The sequence below is a fragment of the Oncorhynchus mykiss genome, chromosome 2 (assembly GCF_057628025.1).
Source record: "Oncorhynchus mykiss isolate SJ-2025 chromosome 2, ASM5762802v1, whole genome shotgun sequence".
NCBI lineage: Eukaryota > Metazoa > Chordata > Actinopteri > Salmoniformes > Salmonidae > Oncorhynchus > Oncorhynchus mykiss.
In genome coordinates this window covers 15,364,045-15,378,772 of record NC_143023.1, presented here as the reverse complement: position 1 = coordinate 15,378,772, position 14,728 = coordinate 15,364,045, and the positions used below count along the sequence as shown (strand labels likewise).

Below are 14,728 nucleotides of genomic sequence, written 5' to 3'. Positions count from 1 at the left end.
CCCTTTTCTCAAGACATATTTAAAGGTTGTTCTCTAGTATTCTGCACGAGACTGTAGCGGTCTAGGTGTCGACAGAAGTACAGACCTCTCCCCCCCATTAGAAGCACAGAGGTCTGGCAAAGGAAGACCGTTTTTAAACACGGAACACTGAGGTGAGCTGTCCTACTTCACTTTGACTGTCCTGTTCTTCACTTGTATAGTCCATTTTAGTTTCCTGTCAGCTGGTATGTACTTGGAATTTATTGATTGTTAATTAGGTGTTTGTTATGAGGATTATGTCATTACTCTATGCCATGTCGTTCTAATAAAAAGTGTGCTGTAACATAAATGTTCTGTGTTTCATTTAGGTCTAACACCAAGAATGACGTTTGTGTTTTGGGTGTGGAGGCCCGGTGTGAGTGTATGTGAGCGTGTGTGTGACGGAGCAGAGGGGGTGATCAGGCGTCACTGTGACTGCTATGAAGAGGATATGTATGTACAGAAAGACATTGGAGGGTTCATACAGTGTTCCCTTAAGCCTGGCCTGGGACCCTATGCTGAGTGCACAGAGATCACTGACCTCAGGTAGGTTACAGACAACCAGGACAATAGAACAGAGATCACTGACCTCAGGTAGGTTACAGACAACCAGGACAATAGAACAGAGATCACTGACCTCAGGTAGGTTACAGACAACCAGGACAATAGAACAGAGATCACTGACCTCAGGTAGGTTACAGACAACCAGGACAATAGAACAGAGATCACTGACCTCAGGTAGGTTACAGACAACCAGGACAATAGAACAGAGATCACTGACTTCAGGTAGGTTACATACAACCAGGACAAAAGAACAGAGATCACTGACCTCAGGTAGGTTACAGACAACCAGGACAATAGAACAGATCAGCACTGACCTCAGGTAGGTTACAGACAACCAGGACAATAGAACAGAGATCACTGACCTCAGGTAGGTTACAGACAACCAGGACAATAGAACAGAGATCACTGACCTCAGGTAGGTTACAGACAACCAGGACAATAGAACAGATCAGCACTGGCCTCAGGTAGGTTACAGACAACCAGGACAATAGAACAGAGATCACTGACCTCAGGTAGGTTACAGACAACCAGGACAATAGAACAGAGATCACTGACCTCAGGTAGGTTACAGACAACCAGGACAATAGAACAGAGATCACTGACCTCAGGTAGGTTACAGACAACCAGGACAATAGAACAGAGATCACTGACCTCAGGTAGGTTACAGACAACCAGGACAATAGAACAGAGATCACTGACCTCAGGTAGGTTACAGACAACCAGGACAATAGAACAGAGATCACTGACCTCAGGTAGGTTACATACAACCAGGACAATAGAACAGATCAGCACTGACCTCAGGTAGGTTACAGACAACCAGGACAATAGAACAGAGATCACTGACCTCAGGTAGGTTACAGACAACCAGGACAATAGAACAGAGATCACTGACCTCAGGTAGGTTACAGACAACCAGGACAATAGAACAGAGATCACTGACCTCAGGTAGGTTACAGACAACCAGGACAATAGAACAGAGATCACTGACCTCAGGTAGGTTACAGACAACCAGGACAATAGAACAGATCAGCACTGACCTCAGGTAGGTTACAGACAACCAGGACAATAGAACAGAGATCACTGACCTCAGGTAGGTTACAGACAACCAGGACAATAGAACAGAGATCACTGACCTCAGGTAGGTTACAGACAACCAGGACAATAGAACAGAGATCACTGACCTCAGGTAGGTTACAGACAACCAGGACAATAGAACAGAGATCACTGACCTCAGGTAGGTTACAGACAACCAGGACAATAGAACAGATCAGCACTGACCTCAGGTAGGTTACAGACAACCAGGACAATAGAACAGATCAGCACTATACAATATTACATCCTCATACAAAATATTTTTTGTAGTTTCAAAATAGTTTGTAGTCAGATATGCTCTGTGGGCAAACAGACAGGGGGAGCCCTGTTTTGAAAAAGCCCATGTATGTATGTGTGTGTGTGTGTGTGTATGTATGTATGTATGTATGTATGTATGTATATATACATATATGTGTGTGTACAAGTCAAAAGTTTTGACACACCTTCTCATTCAAGTGGTTTTATTTGTTTTTAAAATGTTCTACATTGTAGAATAATAGTGAAGACATCCAAACTGAAATAACACATATGGAATCATGCAGTAACCAAAAAAGTGTTAAACAAATTAAAATATATTTAAGATTCTTCAAAGTAGCCACCGTTTGACTTGATGACAGCTTTGCACACTCTTTGCATTCTCTCAACCAGCTTCATGGGGTAGTCGCCTGGAATGCATTTCAATTAACAGGTGTGCCTTGTTAAAAGTTAATTTGCGGAATTTCTTTCCTTAATGCGTTTGAGCCAATCAATTGTGTTGTGACAAGGTAGGGATGGTATACAGAAGATAGCCCATATTATAGTAAGAACAGCTCAAATAAGCAAAGAGAAACGACAGTCCATCATTACTTTAAGAGATGGTCAGTCAATCCAGAAAATGTCAAGAGTTTTGAAAGTCGCAAAAACCATCAAGCGCTATGAGGAAACTGACTCTCATTAGGACCGCCACAGGTAAGGAAGACCCAGAGTTACCTCTGCTGCGGAGGATAAGTTCATTAGAGTTACCAGCCTCAGAAATGAAAGCCCAAATAAATGCTTCACAGAGTTCAAGTAGCAGACTCATCTCAACATCAACTGTTCAGAGGACTGTGTGAATCAGGCTTGCTGCAAAGAAACCACTACTGAAGGACACCAATGATAAGAAGCGACTTGCTTAGGCCTAGAAACACAAGCATTGGACATTCGCCCTGCGGAAATCTGTCCTTTGGTCTGATGAGTCTAAATTTGAGATTTTTGGTTCCAACCGCAGTGTCTTTGTGAGATGCAGAGTAGGTGAACGGATCATCTCCACATGTGTGGTTCCCACCGTGAAGCATGGAGGAGGTGTGGTGGTGTGGGGGTGCTTTGATGGTGACACTGTCAGTGATTTATTTAGAATTCAAGGCACACTTAACCAGCATGGCTACCACAGCATTCTGCAGCAATACACCATCCCATCTGGTTTGCGCTTAGTGGTACTATCATTTGTTTTTCAACAGGACAATGACCCAACACACCTCCAGGCTGTGTAAGGGCTATTTGACCAAGAAGGAGAGTGCTGACTTAGATGACCTGGCCTCCACAATCACCTGACCTCAACCCAATTTAGATTGTTTGGGATGAGTTGGACCGCAGAGTGAAGAAAAAGCAGCCAACAAGTGTTCAGCATATGTGGGAACTCCTTCAATACTGTCGGAAAAGCATTCCAGGTGAAGCTGGTTGAGAGAATGCCAAGAGTGTGCAAATCTGTCATCAAGGCAACGGGTGGCTACTTTGAAGAATCTCAAATATAAAATATATTTTGATTTGTTTAACACTTTTTTGGTTACGACATGATTCCATATGTGTTATTTCATAGTTTTGATGTCTTCACTATTATTCTATAATTGTAACGTCTGTTTCCAACTCACACTCTCAAACACGAAGATCCCCTGAACGCAGCTCATGTTCCAGCCCACTTTCCAGCTCACACTCTCAAACACATAGATCCCCTGAACGCAGCTCACTCTCCAGATCCCAATCACCTGAATTCTGATCACCTGTTCACACACCTGTATGTCATTTACACACACTATTTAGTTCAGTTCTTTGCACCCCGTCATTGTGAGGTATTGTTTGTTTTGATACATGTTTTTTTCCATATTAGTCCTCCTGTGTACCATAGTTTTGGCCATCCTCACTAATGACGCCTTTTATCTTATTCCCTGCTTGTACTGTACGATCTCCTGCACTACGTCATTAGCCTTCTCCATGCCTGTACTGTTGCCTTTTTGGACCCCCTGTGTATGACCTTCTGCCTGCCCCTGGACCCAGCTACCTGCCTCCTCCTGTGGTCCTTTACAAATGAACACCTGCTGCGCCCTGTGCTTGAAACCAACTTTCTGTCTACCATTGTATTCATTACAACAATGTAGAAAATAGTACAAATAAAGAAAAACCCTTGAATGAGTAGGTGTGTTCAAACTTTAGACTGGTACTGTATGTGTGTGTGTGTGTGTATGTGTATATACAGTGCCTTGCGAAAGTATTCGGCCCCCTTGAACTTTGCGACCTTTTGCCACATTTCAGGCTTCAAACATAAAGATATAAAATTGTATTTTTTTGTGAAGAATCAACAACAAGTGGGACACAATCATGAAGTGGAACGACATTTATTGGATATTTCAAACTTTTTTAACAAATCAAAAACTGAAAAATTGGGCGTGCAAAATTATTCAGCCCCTTTACTTTCAGTGCAGCAAACTCTCTCCAGAAGTTCAGTGAGGATCTCTGAATGATTCAATGTTGACTTAAATGACTAATGATGATAAATACAATCCACCTGTGTGTAATCAAGTCTCCGTATAAATGCACCTGCACTGTGATAGTCTCAGAGGTCCGTTAAAAGCGCAGAGAGCATCATGAAGAACAAGGAACACACCAGGCAGGTCCGAGATACTGTTGTGAAGAAGTTTAAAGCTGGCTTTGGATACAAAAAGATTTCCCAAGCTTTAAACATCCCAAGGAGCACTGTGCAAGCGATAATATTGAAATGGAAGGAGTATCAGACCACTGCAAATCTACCAAGACCTGGCCGTCCCTCTAAACTTTCAGCTCATACAAGGAGAAGACTGATCAGAGATGCAGCCAAGAGGCCCATGATCACTCTGGATGAACTGCAGAGATCTACAGCTGAGGTGGGAGACTCTGTCCATAGGACAACAATCAGTCGTATATTGCACAAATCTGGCCTTTATGGAAGAGTGGCAAGAAGAAAGCCATTTCTTAAAGATATCCTTAAAAAGTGTCGTTTAAAGTTTGCCACAAGCCACCTGGGAGACACACCAAACATGTGGAAGAAGGTGCTCTGGTCAGATGAAACCAAAATTTAACTTTTTGGCAACAATGCAAGACGTTATGTTTGGCGTAAAAGCAACACAGCTCATCACCCTGAACACACCATACCCACTGTCAAACATGGTGGTGGCAGCATCATGGTTTGGGCCTGCTTTTCTTCAGCAGGGACAGGGAAGATGGTTAAAATTGATGGGACGATGGATGGAGCCAAATACAGGACCATTCTGGAAGAAAACCTGATGGAGTCTGCAAAAGACCTGAGACTGGGACGGAGATTTGTCTTCCAACAAGACAATGATCCAAAACATAAAGCAAAATCTACAATGGAATGGTTTAAAAATAAACATATCCAGGTGTTAGAATGGCCAAGTCAAAGTCCAGACCTGAATCCAATTGAGAATCTGTGGAAAGAACTGAAAACTGCTGTTCACAAATGCTCTCCATCCAACCTCACTGAGCTCGAGCTGTTTTGCAAGGAGGAATGGGAAAAAATTTCAGTCTCTCGATGTGCAAAACTGATAGAGACATACCCCAAGCGACTTACAGCTGTAATCGCAGCAAAAGGTGGCGCTACAAAGTATTAACTTAAGGGGGCTGAATAATTTTGCATGCCCAATTTTTCAGTTTTTGATTTGTTAAAAAAGTTTGAAGTATCCAATAAATGTCGTTCCACTTCATGATTGTGTCCCACTTGTTGTTGATTCTTCACAAAAAAATACAGTTTTATATCTTTATGTTTGAAGCCTGAAATGTGGCAAAAGGTCGCAAAGTTCAAGGGGGCCGAATACTTTCGCAAGGCACTGTATATTCGCCGCATGTGACTGATACAATTTGATTTGAAAGTGACTTCGTCATGCGATCATACATTTTACGTATGGGTGGTCCCAGGAATCAAACCCACTATCCTGACATTACTAGTGCCATGCTCTACCTACTGAGCTACAGGACTCCAATTGATCTTTTGAATGTGAAAATTAATTGCCATGACTATGAACAACAAATGAGCACAGGAACAGATCTGTCAACCAGGCTAATGCAATATGCTAACCCTGACTCTGTAGGTGTGGTCCTGGTCTGAGGCAGCTGTCTGTGACTTCTCAGGATCTGTCTGGTATGGACCTGGGGTTCTGGACTGGTACCGGTCAGATACTGGGTCTGATGATGGTCCTGACCAAGCTGACCAACGCCTCGTTGGGGGGGGGGGGGGGGGGGGGGGAGAACCTCACCTCACCTCACCTCTCTCATTCTCCATAACAACCACCTCACTGAGATCACCACTGATCAGGTCAGTCTGTGTCACTTCTGTTTAATGTCTATTCCTCAACAAACTGAGAGACAATAACTTTGCTGACAAATGTATTTGACTTGAGATATTTGTATGATGCTATATAAAATCAGTATGGCGATGAGTGTGTTTGTCATGATCATTCTCAGTTCTCCTGTATGCCCCTGCTGGAGCGTTTGGATCTGAGTGAGAACCATATCTCCTCCCTGGCCCACCAGGCTCTCCAGGGGATGCCGCTCCTCCGCGTCCTCGACCTCACCCACAACAAAATCTCCCTGCTGGGAGAAGACGACTTTGAGGGTCTGCCTGCTCTAGAGGTCGGATATTTGTGTTGATGTGGTAACTGCTATATGTTTGGAGGGGAAACAGATTTTGGTAATCAATTATTGATGATGTGACTGTAGTTTCTCCTCCTGGAAGGGAACAAGATCTCAGGGGGCATCGCTCATGGGGTGTTCCGTAGACAGCATCGACTCCAAGACCTCAGCCTGGGAGAGATAGACATTATCTACCAGCTCTACCTCAACATGCTGTTCCTGGGCTTCCCCACCAAGCTCCAGAACCTCCTTATCAACACAGGCCCCGGAACCTACCTCACCGTAGGCCATGTTCCCGCTCCTGAGTTCCCCATGGTCCTGGAACTCAGAGGGAAGATGATCCAGTCCTCTGACTGTGAAAACAACATGTTCCCCATGGTCCGAGAGCTGAAGGTGGGCCAGGATGAGGAGTTACTCTGTGTTGTATCTCAATGTGATGTCTAGCAGTAATCTTCAACCATGGTCCTGGCGAAAGTATAGGTGTGCAGGCTATTGCTCCATCCTCCAGTACTAACACACTTCCCACTGGGCAAAAACTAATTGAATCAATGTTCTTTCCACATCATTTCAAGCAACAACAATATATCTGTGATGACGATGAAATAAAGTGGAAAACTGATTGGATTTGCAAAAAGTCATCAACCTAAGAACATTTAGTATTTTCTTCACCAATCTTTTAACCTAAATCTAATGACATGGTGACATTTGTTGACAACTCAACCAAATGATGTCTGTGCCCAGTGGGTTGGTTCACCTGATCAACTTATGTCAAGCTGTGGTTCCACGGGACCAGGATTGAAGAACACTGCTTTATAGCTAAGCAGCAGATCTTGTACAGGAAAATTAATCATACTGGTAGCTAGCCAGATAAGTTTCTCCTACAGCCAATTCATGTTATTGTCATGCCTCAATAACGTTGTGCTGAAGGACTTGGCTGCAGCAGACGCTGATCTGGCTAGCTACCAGTAATTGTCCTGTAATCTTAGTAATGCACATGTTCTGAAAATAGGTGGGCGAGGGGACAACATTTGACTGCAGCAACCTTTTCCTGGCCCCCTACTTCCTCAACCTGGAATCGTTTGAGTTCTCAGCCAACCCTGAGAAGGTTGCCACCCCCTACACCACCATCAACCAGCTACGAAAGCTGAAGAGGCTCAAACTGACCAACCTCAACTTCTCCACCCACACAGACCCTAGTGTTACCTTCAGGAACCTGACGGAGCTCAGGAGCCTAGTGCTGATCAACTGTCGACTCAACTTCCTCACCAGGGTACTAACTAGCTATTGGTCCATCAATCAAATCATTCATTGATTGATCGTTTTTCCAACTGCTTTTAGTTTCATGCCTACTGATAATGACCCTGGTGTCTCTACCTTCACATTTAGAGTCCTTAGATCCTTCTAGTGATGGCATCACGTGTTACTGCCAATGCTGTCTTCCACATTACTGTAGCTCTCGCTCTCAATTCAATTCAAAGGGCTTTTTTGGCATGGGGAACATGTGTTTATATTGCCAAAGCAAGTGAAATAGATAATAAACAATAAAAAATGAACAGTAAACATTACACTCACAAAAGTTTCAAAAAAATAGAGACATTCCAAATGTCATATTATGGCTATATTCAGTGTTATAACAATGTGCAAATAGTTCAAGAACAAAAGGGGAAATAAATAAACATAAGTATGGGTTGTACAACCCCTTTTCTTGTGGAAACAGTTCACAAATCTTGCTGCTGTGATGGCACACTGTGGGCAGTGTCTCCTCTTGAGAACCAGGTCTGCCTATGGCGACGTCTCAATAGCAAGGCTATGCTCACTGAGTCTGTACATAGTCAAAGCTTAATTTCATGTTGGTTCAGTCACAGTGGTCAGGTATTCTGCCACTGTGTACAGTCTGTTTAGGGCCAAATAGCATTCTAGTTTTTTGGTCAATTCTTTCCAATGTATCAAGTAATTATCTTTTTGTTTTCTGATGATTTGGTTGGGTATACTTGTGTTGCTGTCCTGGGGCTCTGTGGGGTGTGTTTGTGAACAGAACCCCAGGACCAGCTTAGGGGACTCTTCTCTGGGTTCATTTCTCTGCAGGTGATGGCTTTGTTATGGAAGGTTTGGGAATCACTTCCTTTTCGGTGGTTGTGGTTGTGGTTGTAACATCTCTTTTCTGGATTTTAACCATTAGTGGGTATCGGCCTAATTCTGCTCTGCATGCATTATTTGGTGTTCTACGTTGTACATGGAGGATGTTTTTGCAGAATTCTGCATGCAGAGTTTCAATTTGGTGTTTGTCCCATTTTGTGAATTCTTGGTTGGTGAGCGGACCCCAGACTTCACAACCATAAAGGGCAATGGGTTCTATAACTGATTCAAGTATTTTAAAGCCAGTTCATAATTGGGATGTCAAATTTGATATTCATTTTGATGGCGTAGAAAGCGCTTCTTGCCTTGTCTCACAGATCGTTCAGAGCTTTGTGGAAGTTACATGTGGTGCTGATGTTTAGGCCGAGGTAGGTATAGTGTTTTTGTGGTCCTGGCGACTGGACCTTTTTTGGAACTCCATTATTGTTGTCTTTTTTTGAGAGATTTACTGTCAGGGCCCAGGTCTGTCAGGGCCCAGGTCTGTCAGGGCCCAGGTCTGGCAGAGTCTGTGCAGAAGATCTAGGTGCTGCTGTAGGCCCTCCATGGTTGGGGACAGAAGTACCAGATCATCAGCAAACAGTAAACATTTGAGTTAAGATCTCTCTGTCTCTTTCTCATCACCGTACCAACGACTCAACTTCCTGTCCACCATGGAGCGCCTATGCCAGACCGAAGACGACTTCCTGTCCTACGTCTCCACAACGGCCACTGTGTGCACCCTCCTGTGCTTGGCGCTAGGATACAGCTTCCTCCGCTGGCCCTGTGTCGTTCTATTCTTTCATCTGAGAGGATGGGTGGAGCGACGTGTGGGGAGGAGGATGGGGGAACAGTGGGAGAAGCTGATAGAGGTGAGGTATGATGAGTTTGTGTCGTTCAGCAGTCGTGACATGGCGTGGGTACTGGGAGAGATGGCCCCGATGCTAGAGGGGGAGCCACGACTATGACTGTGTCTGCACCACCAAGACTTTGAGGTGTGTGTGTGTGCGCGGGCGAGTGCGTGCTTCAACATGCAAGTGTGTGTGTGTGAGAATGGAGAATATGTGCTATAATAGTACAAACACAAATACATTAGATTAGATTGATAAACAGCACCCAGCCTGTTGTGTCCTGTCCCAGGTAGGGAAGGGCATCGTGGATAACATCGCTGAGAACATCTACTGCAGCAGGAGGACGGTGTGTGTGTTGACCAGATGCTACCTGAGGAGTGACTGGTGTGGCCTGGAGATGAGTGGCCACACACCGCCTGTTGTCTGAGCGCAGCCACAGACTCATCCTCATCTTCCTAGAACACATCTCCCCCTTCGAGCTGTCCGCCTTCCACAGGTAACACACCAACTCATCTCTTGAATGGATTGAACTTAGAATGGAATACATTGTATATGAAAAGTAGTGATATGAACAGTAGTGATATGAACAGTAGTGATATGATGTACTGGGTGTTTGTGTTGCAGGCTTGCTAAGCTGGCCAGAACCCGGACCTACCTGGACTGGCCCCAGGATGAGGACGAGAGGGTAACGTTCTGGGAGCATTTACGACGAAACATTACAGAGAGCGACACAGAGGAACTGGTGAGAGAAGGGGTCAGATCAGGCATTGCACCATTTGTCCTGCTGCTCTCATGAAAGTCATCTACCTGAAGTGTAACTACTCCACTGTAATGAGTAACTTTGTAACTCAGTTACACAGAAGGTTAACCTGACCCTAGCACTGTTACAGTATATAACATACTGTATGTGTTTTCAAATGTCCTTTCATTCTACGTTCATTTTGCAGCATGATCCTCCAGAAGCATCCTGAAGTCATCTGCATGTTCCACGTGATGTTCTACGTTTAGAGAGAGAGAGTGTTCGCTACTGATCTCAGATTAGGGTGACGTCAAGGGACTCCTTTCTGGACTTTGTTTTTAAATAATATTTTGACGTTGATATCTTTGCCTTCCACTTATCAGATGCTCTTATCCAGAGCGACTTACAGGGTTAAGTGCCTTGCTCAAGGGCACGTCGGCATATGTTTCACTTAGTCGGCCCAATGCTCTTAAACGCTAGGCTACCTTTCTTTTGTCTCCTTTCATTCACTGATTGTTCAATTAACTGTTCTTGGATCTGTGCTGTGTGTATTTGAGCACAAAGACAACATTAATATGCTAAACATTCTCCCATGAAAACAACACATTTCAATTGGTTAGATATTGTTTCCTGTATATGACCATTTGTTTTAATACATGTTGCTGTCACGCCCTGACCTTAGTTATCTATGTTTTCTTTATTATTTAGGTTTTGTGTTGTCTAGGGTTTTTGTATGTCATGGGGTGTTTGTAAGTCTAGGCATATGTAGGTCTATGGTGGCCTGAATTTGTTCCCAATCAGAGGCAGCTGTTTATCGTTGTCTCTGATTGGGGACCATATTTAGGTAGCCATGTTCCCTTGGGTATTTGTGGGTTCTTATTCTATGTTTTGTTGCCTGTCTGCACTATTCGTATTAGCTTCACGTTTTGTTAGTTTGTTCAGTGTTGAATTTCTTTAATAAATGAAGAATGTACACTTACCACGCTGCGCCTTGGTCTCCTCCTTACAACGAACGTGACAGTTGCACTCTGTAACTCATTGATGCAATGTGATTTTACAGTAGCTTTATAGTGCAACACTCCTCCCATCTAAAGCAGAGACCCACATAGTATAGTTGCTGTCTCAGCTATACTGACTAAAATGTGTGTGTGCATGCTTGCAAGAGTCCTTGTCTGTGTGTGTGTTTGAAAGTGGTGTATGCTGTCTACCTGCCCTCTCCTCAGTAAGTCCCAGGGCCTGTTGGTTCTAACCCTCTGCAGCAGAAGGACAGTGTCTTGTCATCACTAGACATCCATTGCTACAGGCTACAGAGATGAGGGTTAATAAGACATTGGTCTGTGTGAAAGCTGCTGACTAATCATGCTGATGATGCAGTTCTACAGTGTTGTGTGAATAAATGGGGGACGTGTCTTTTTAAGATTTGGAATAGTCTAAACCTTCAGAACAAAGCCCTGTGTGTGTGTTGTGTGATAGCTGGACTAGGAGAGGAGATGCCATTCATGCCAGAGGGTGGGAATAATCTGCTACCCTTTGACTCTGGTCAGAATGAAAGACTCACGTAACTACACTCACAATAAAACTGGCTTTATAACACTGATGTTAGATTTGAATCAAGACAGGCTCAAATCAATAGAATATTCTAAATCCAAGCCAAAGGGCGAAACATGCAATACACAATCCCTCATTTCTGCTGCTGATGAAGTTGATTTGTCCTGCCCAAAGCTAAGTAAACCAGAAGAGCTGCTCTGAGAGGTTTTAGTATAAGCATAGTGACTTAACATTCATATGGCAGCCAGACAGGAAACCTGAGTGTTGCATCAGCTGATATTGCATCAATGAGATCATCACTCTACGTTAATATGGTGGTCTATTTAGTCCACCAGGTTCTGCACACACTTCCATGATGGCTGCCACACACAAGCTATGCGCTGGTCTTCTTGGTGACGTACAGTACAATTGCTGTAACATGTCTGTTTTCTGCTTACCCACCAGCCACCACAGCCTCCACCTGTTAGGTTCTGTGTTTCCTTCCTGCAGGGTGATTTGGTATAGCACACCTTGCTCTCTGCCTGTAATTATTATTAGCTTAACATTATGCATGCTCTAGCAGTCAGCTACCATGAAGGAGCAGAGCATAACGCCTAGACTAACGTATTGTAATCTTTAATAATACATGGTTAAATGAACACGTGTGGTTTCCTGTCTGAAGGTGAGGGCTTTTCAGTGTTGTATAAATCCTAGAATCACGTCATGGAAAGAAACCAGTGGTCAGTGTGGGGTAATTTAGCTTACACTATTACAGACACCTTAACCTTGAAGTGGACAGAATGGACGCCATGACATGAGAAACATTTACAAGAGATGGGGGGGGGGGGGGGGGGGGGGCTTGATTTTATGAAGAGGAGGTGAGTATAAGAGTGAGAGAGAGAGAGAAACTTATCTTCACACGTACCACCTCAACACACTCAACACCTCAGCTACCGGCAGCAGTGTCCAGGTGAGTTAATCATTCTAATCTACCTCCATATTTCTCTATAAGTTGAATATACATCTTTTATCTCCCTCTCTGGTTAATGTTTCTATCTCCTGTCCTCCCTTCTCTTTCTCTCCTCTGTAACACTTGCTGTTTTTTCTCAATGCTGTCGTTGACCTGACTTGGTCTGTAGTATTTTATCTACGTATTTATGATTTTTCAGTTCAATAACCTCTCCTCTGTGTCTGTATTGTATTCTGTTTAGTCCCATTAGAACACTACCTCTTCTCCATTCTTCCTCTCTCTCTGTCAGTGATGGAGTCAGCCATTGGTGTACTCGTGTCCCAGTTCAAGGCGTTTGCTGGAAGTGATGGATCCTCAGACACACTGAGCAGAGATGAGTTCCAGAACCTGGTCAAAACACAACTCCCCAACTTCGTTAAGGTAATTACATGTTAATTATACTGTGGTAACGTTTGAGTAATACTATAATAACCAGTGATCACAGGCTTTTATTCCAGTCCAGCTATAATACAACTGATTCAGCTTGATGATTAGTGCTGGGCTGTAACAAAAGCATCCACCCTTTAGCTCTCTAGGAGCAGAGTTGGTGAGCCACAACATCAGTTTGTGGTCCACTTCATTTCCTCTAGATGGGGACATAGACTGCACAGATGCCTCTCGTCCTTCCAACCTCTGCCTCCTGTGGTATATCAGTATGGCCATGCTAAAATAGACATTTGCATTTGTGCTTGTAAAGTGCTGTACCGCCATCCTTTCTAGAATGGCCAAATAGTGACACCCATCAAATAGCTTAATTTTCTTGTTCCCTTCTCATGACCACAGATGGTAGAAAGGTTTCTTCTCATCACATGGCTTTTCTGACAAGCACAATCAGATCAGTCAGTGTGGTTCTGAATCTGAGAAGAGGAAAGGAAGCCTCTTAACTAGTGATTTCTGACGGTCCTTATTGCCCCCATGTAGAACGCTGATGACCCAGCTGTCATCGACCGACTCATGGACTCAATTGACGAGAACAATGACGGAGAGCTCAACTTCCTGGAGTTCTGGCAGCTGATTGGACGACTAGCAAATCAACACGGCGGCTTTATCCAATAGGATGTCTCCATGTCTTGTTCTGTTACTACCATATGATTACAATGATAGGTTATTCTAGTGGTATGGTTATCCCCATGTTGTGTTTCTAAATGGTCAAGTGTTTGCTAAAGCTATGGAGGATTGGTCCAGCAAAATAAAACATGGATGAATCATACAACTATAGTATCTATGACTACCTGACCTTAGTCTCTCTCTCTCTCCCTCCCTCTCTAAAGCTATGGAGGATTGGTCCAGCAAAATAAAACATACAACTATAGTATCTATGACTACCTGACCTTAGTCTCTCTCTCTCTCCCTCCCTCTCTAAAGCTATGGAGGATTGGTCCAGCAAAATAAAACATGGATGAATCATACAACTATAGTATCTATGACTACCTGACCTCCCTCCCTCCCTCTGTCTTTCTTTCTCTCTCTCTCTCTCTCCCTTTGTCGCTGCCAGAATTCCCTCCTTGTTTTGAAAGTATAATTATATCTCGCCAAACTAAAACTAATACTGCATACACACACACACACACACAGAGCAGTGATGGCATCGGACTGTGTCTGTGTAAATTTAGAATCTTGGTGTGTAAGCAGAATTTATTCTGGCCCTGTTGTGAATGAGACTGCTAGTGTTGTCCAGGAGGTTGTCAGTCTTACTGCTTCAGCCAATGATGATTGCTATGATTTTTGGTATGATGTTTGGTATGATGCTTGGTATGATGTTTGGTATGGCAGCAGGGAAGGAGTTGGGTAAAGCAGCAGAATATCTGGCTCCCAGGCTAGGGAGAATCAGTAGCAGGGTAAAATCAATGGGGAAGCCAAGACAGAAAAATACAAGCCATATTACAACCTATGTGTTGTGAT

General features: G+C 43.7%; 1 protein-coding gene, 1 long non-coding RNA gene and 1 pseudogene across 3 annotated transcripts; all 3 read left to right on the top strand.

The window, feature by feature from the left end:
- Nucleotides 1-28: 28 nt before the first annotated feature.
- Nucleotides 29-4,099, top strand: LOC149984878 (uncharacterized). The gene is made up of 3 exons (XR_016484513.1): nt 29-152; nt 348-564; nt 3,893-4,099. It is a non-coding gene; the product is annotated as an uncharacterized LOC149984878 (long non-coding RNA).
- Nucleotides 4,100-6,202: 2,103 nt separating this feature from the next.
- On the top strand, nt 6,203-11,270 carry LOC110536122 (uncharacterized; annotated as a pseudogene). Its single transcript, XR_016483593.1, has 8 exons — nt 6,203-6,271; nt 6,421-6,588; nt 6,676-6,981; nt 7,598-7,895; nt 9,322-9,695; nt 9,841-10,047; nt 10,176-10,293; nt 10,499-11,270. The product of XR_016483593.1 is annotated as an uncharacterized LOC110536122 (transcript).
- A 1,446-nt stretch (nt 11,271-12,716) lies between these two features.
- On the top strand, nt 12,717-14,036 carry LOC110508472 (protein S100-A11). Its single transcript, XM_036967491.2, has 3 exons — nt 12,717-12,787; nt 13,077-13,207; nt 13,748-14,036. Exons 2-3 carry the CDS (start codon nt 13,079-13,081, stop codon nt 13,880-13,882), a joined length of 264 nt encoding a protein of 87 aa, XP_036823386.2. The 5' UTR covers nt 12,717-12,787; nt 13,077-13,078; the 3' UTR covers nt 13,883-14,036.
- Nucleotides 14,037-14,728: the final 692 nt, after the last annotated feature.

Coding starts and splice junctions, on each gene's coding strand:
- LOC110508472 (XM_036967491.2), top strand. CDS start 13,079: ATGGAGTCAGCCATTGGTGTACTCGTGTCCCAGTTCAAGGCGTTTGCT. Junction 13,208..13,747: donor AACTCCCCAACTTCGTTAAG/GTAATTACATGT, acceptor GCCCCCATGTAG/AACGCTGATGACCCAGCTGT.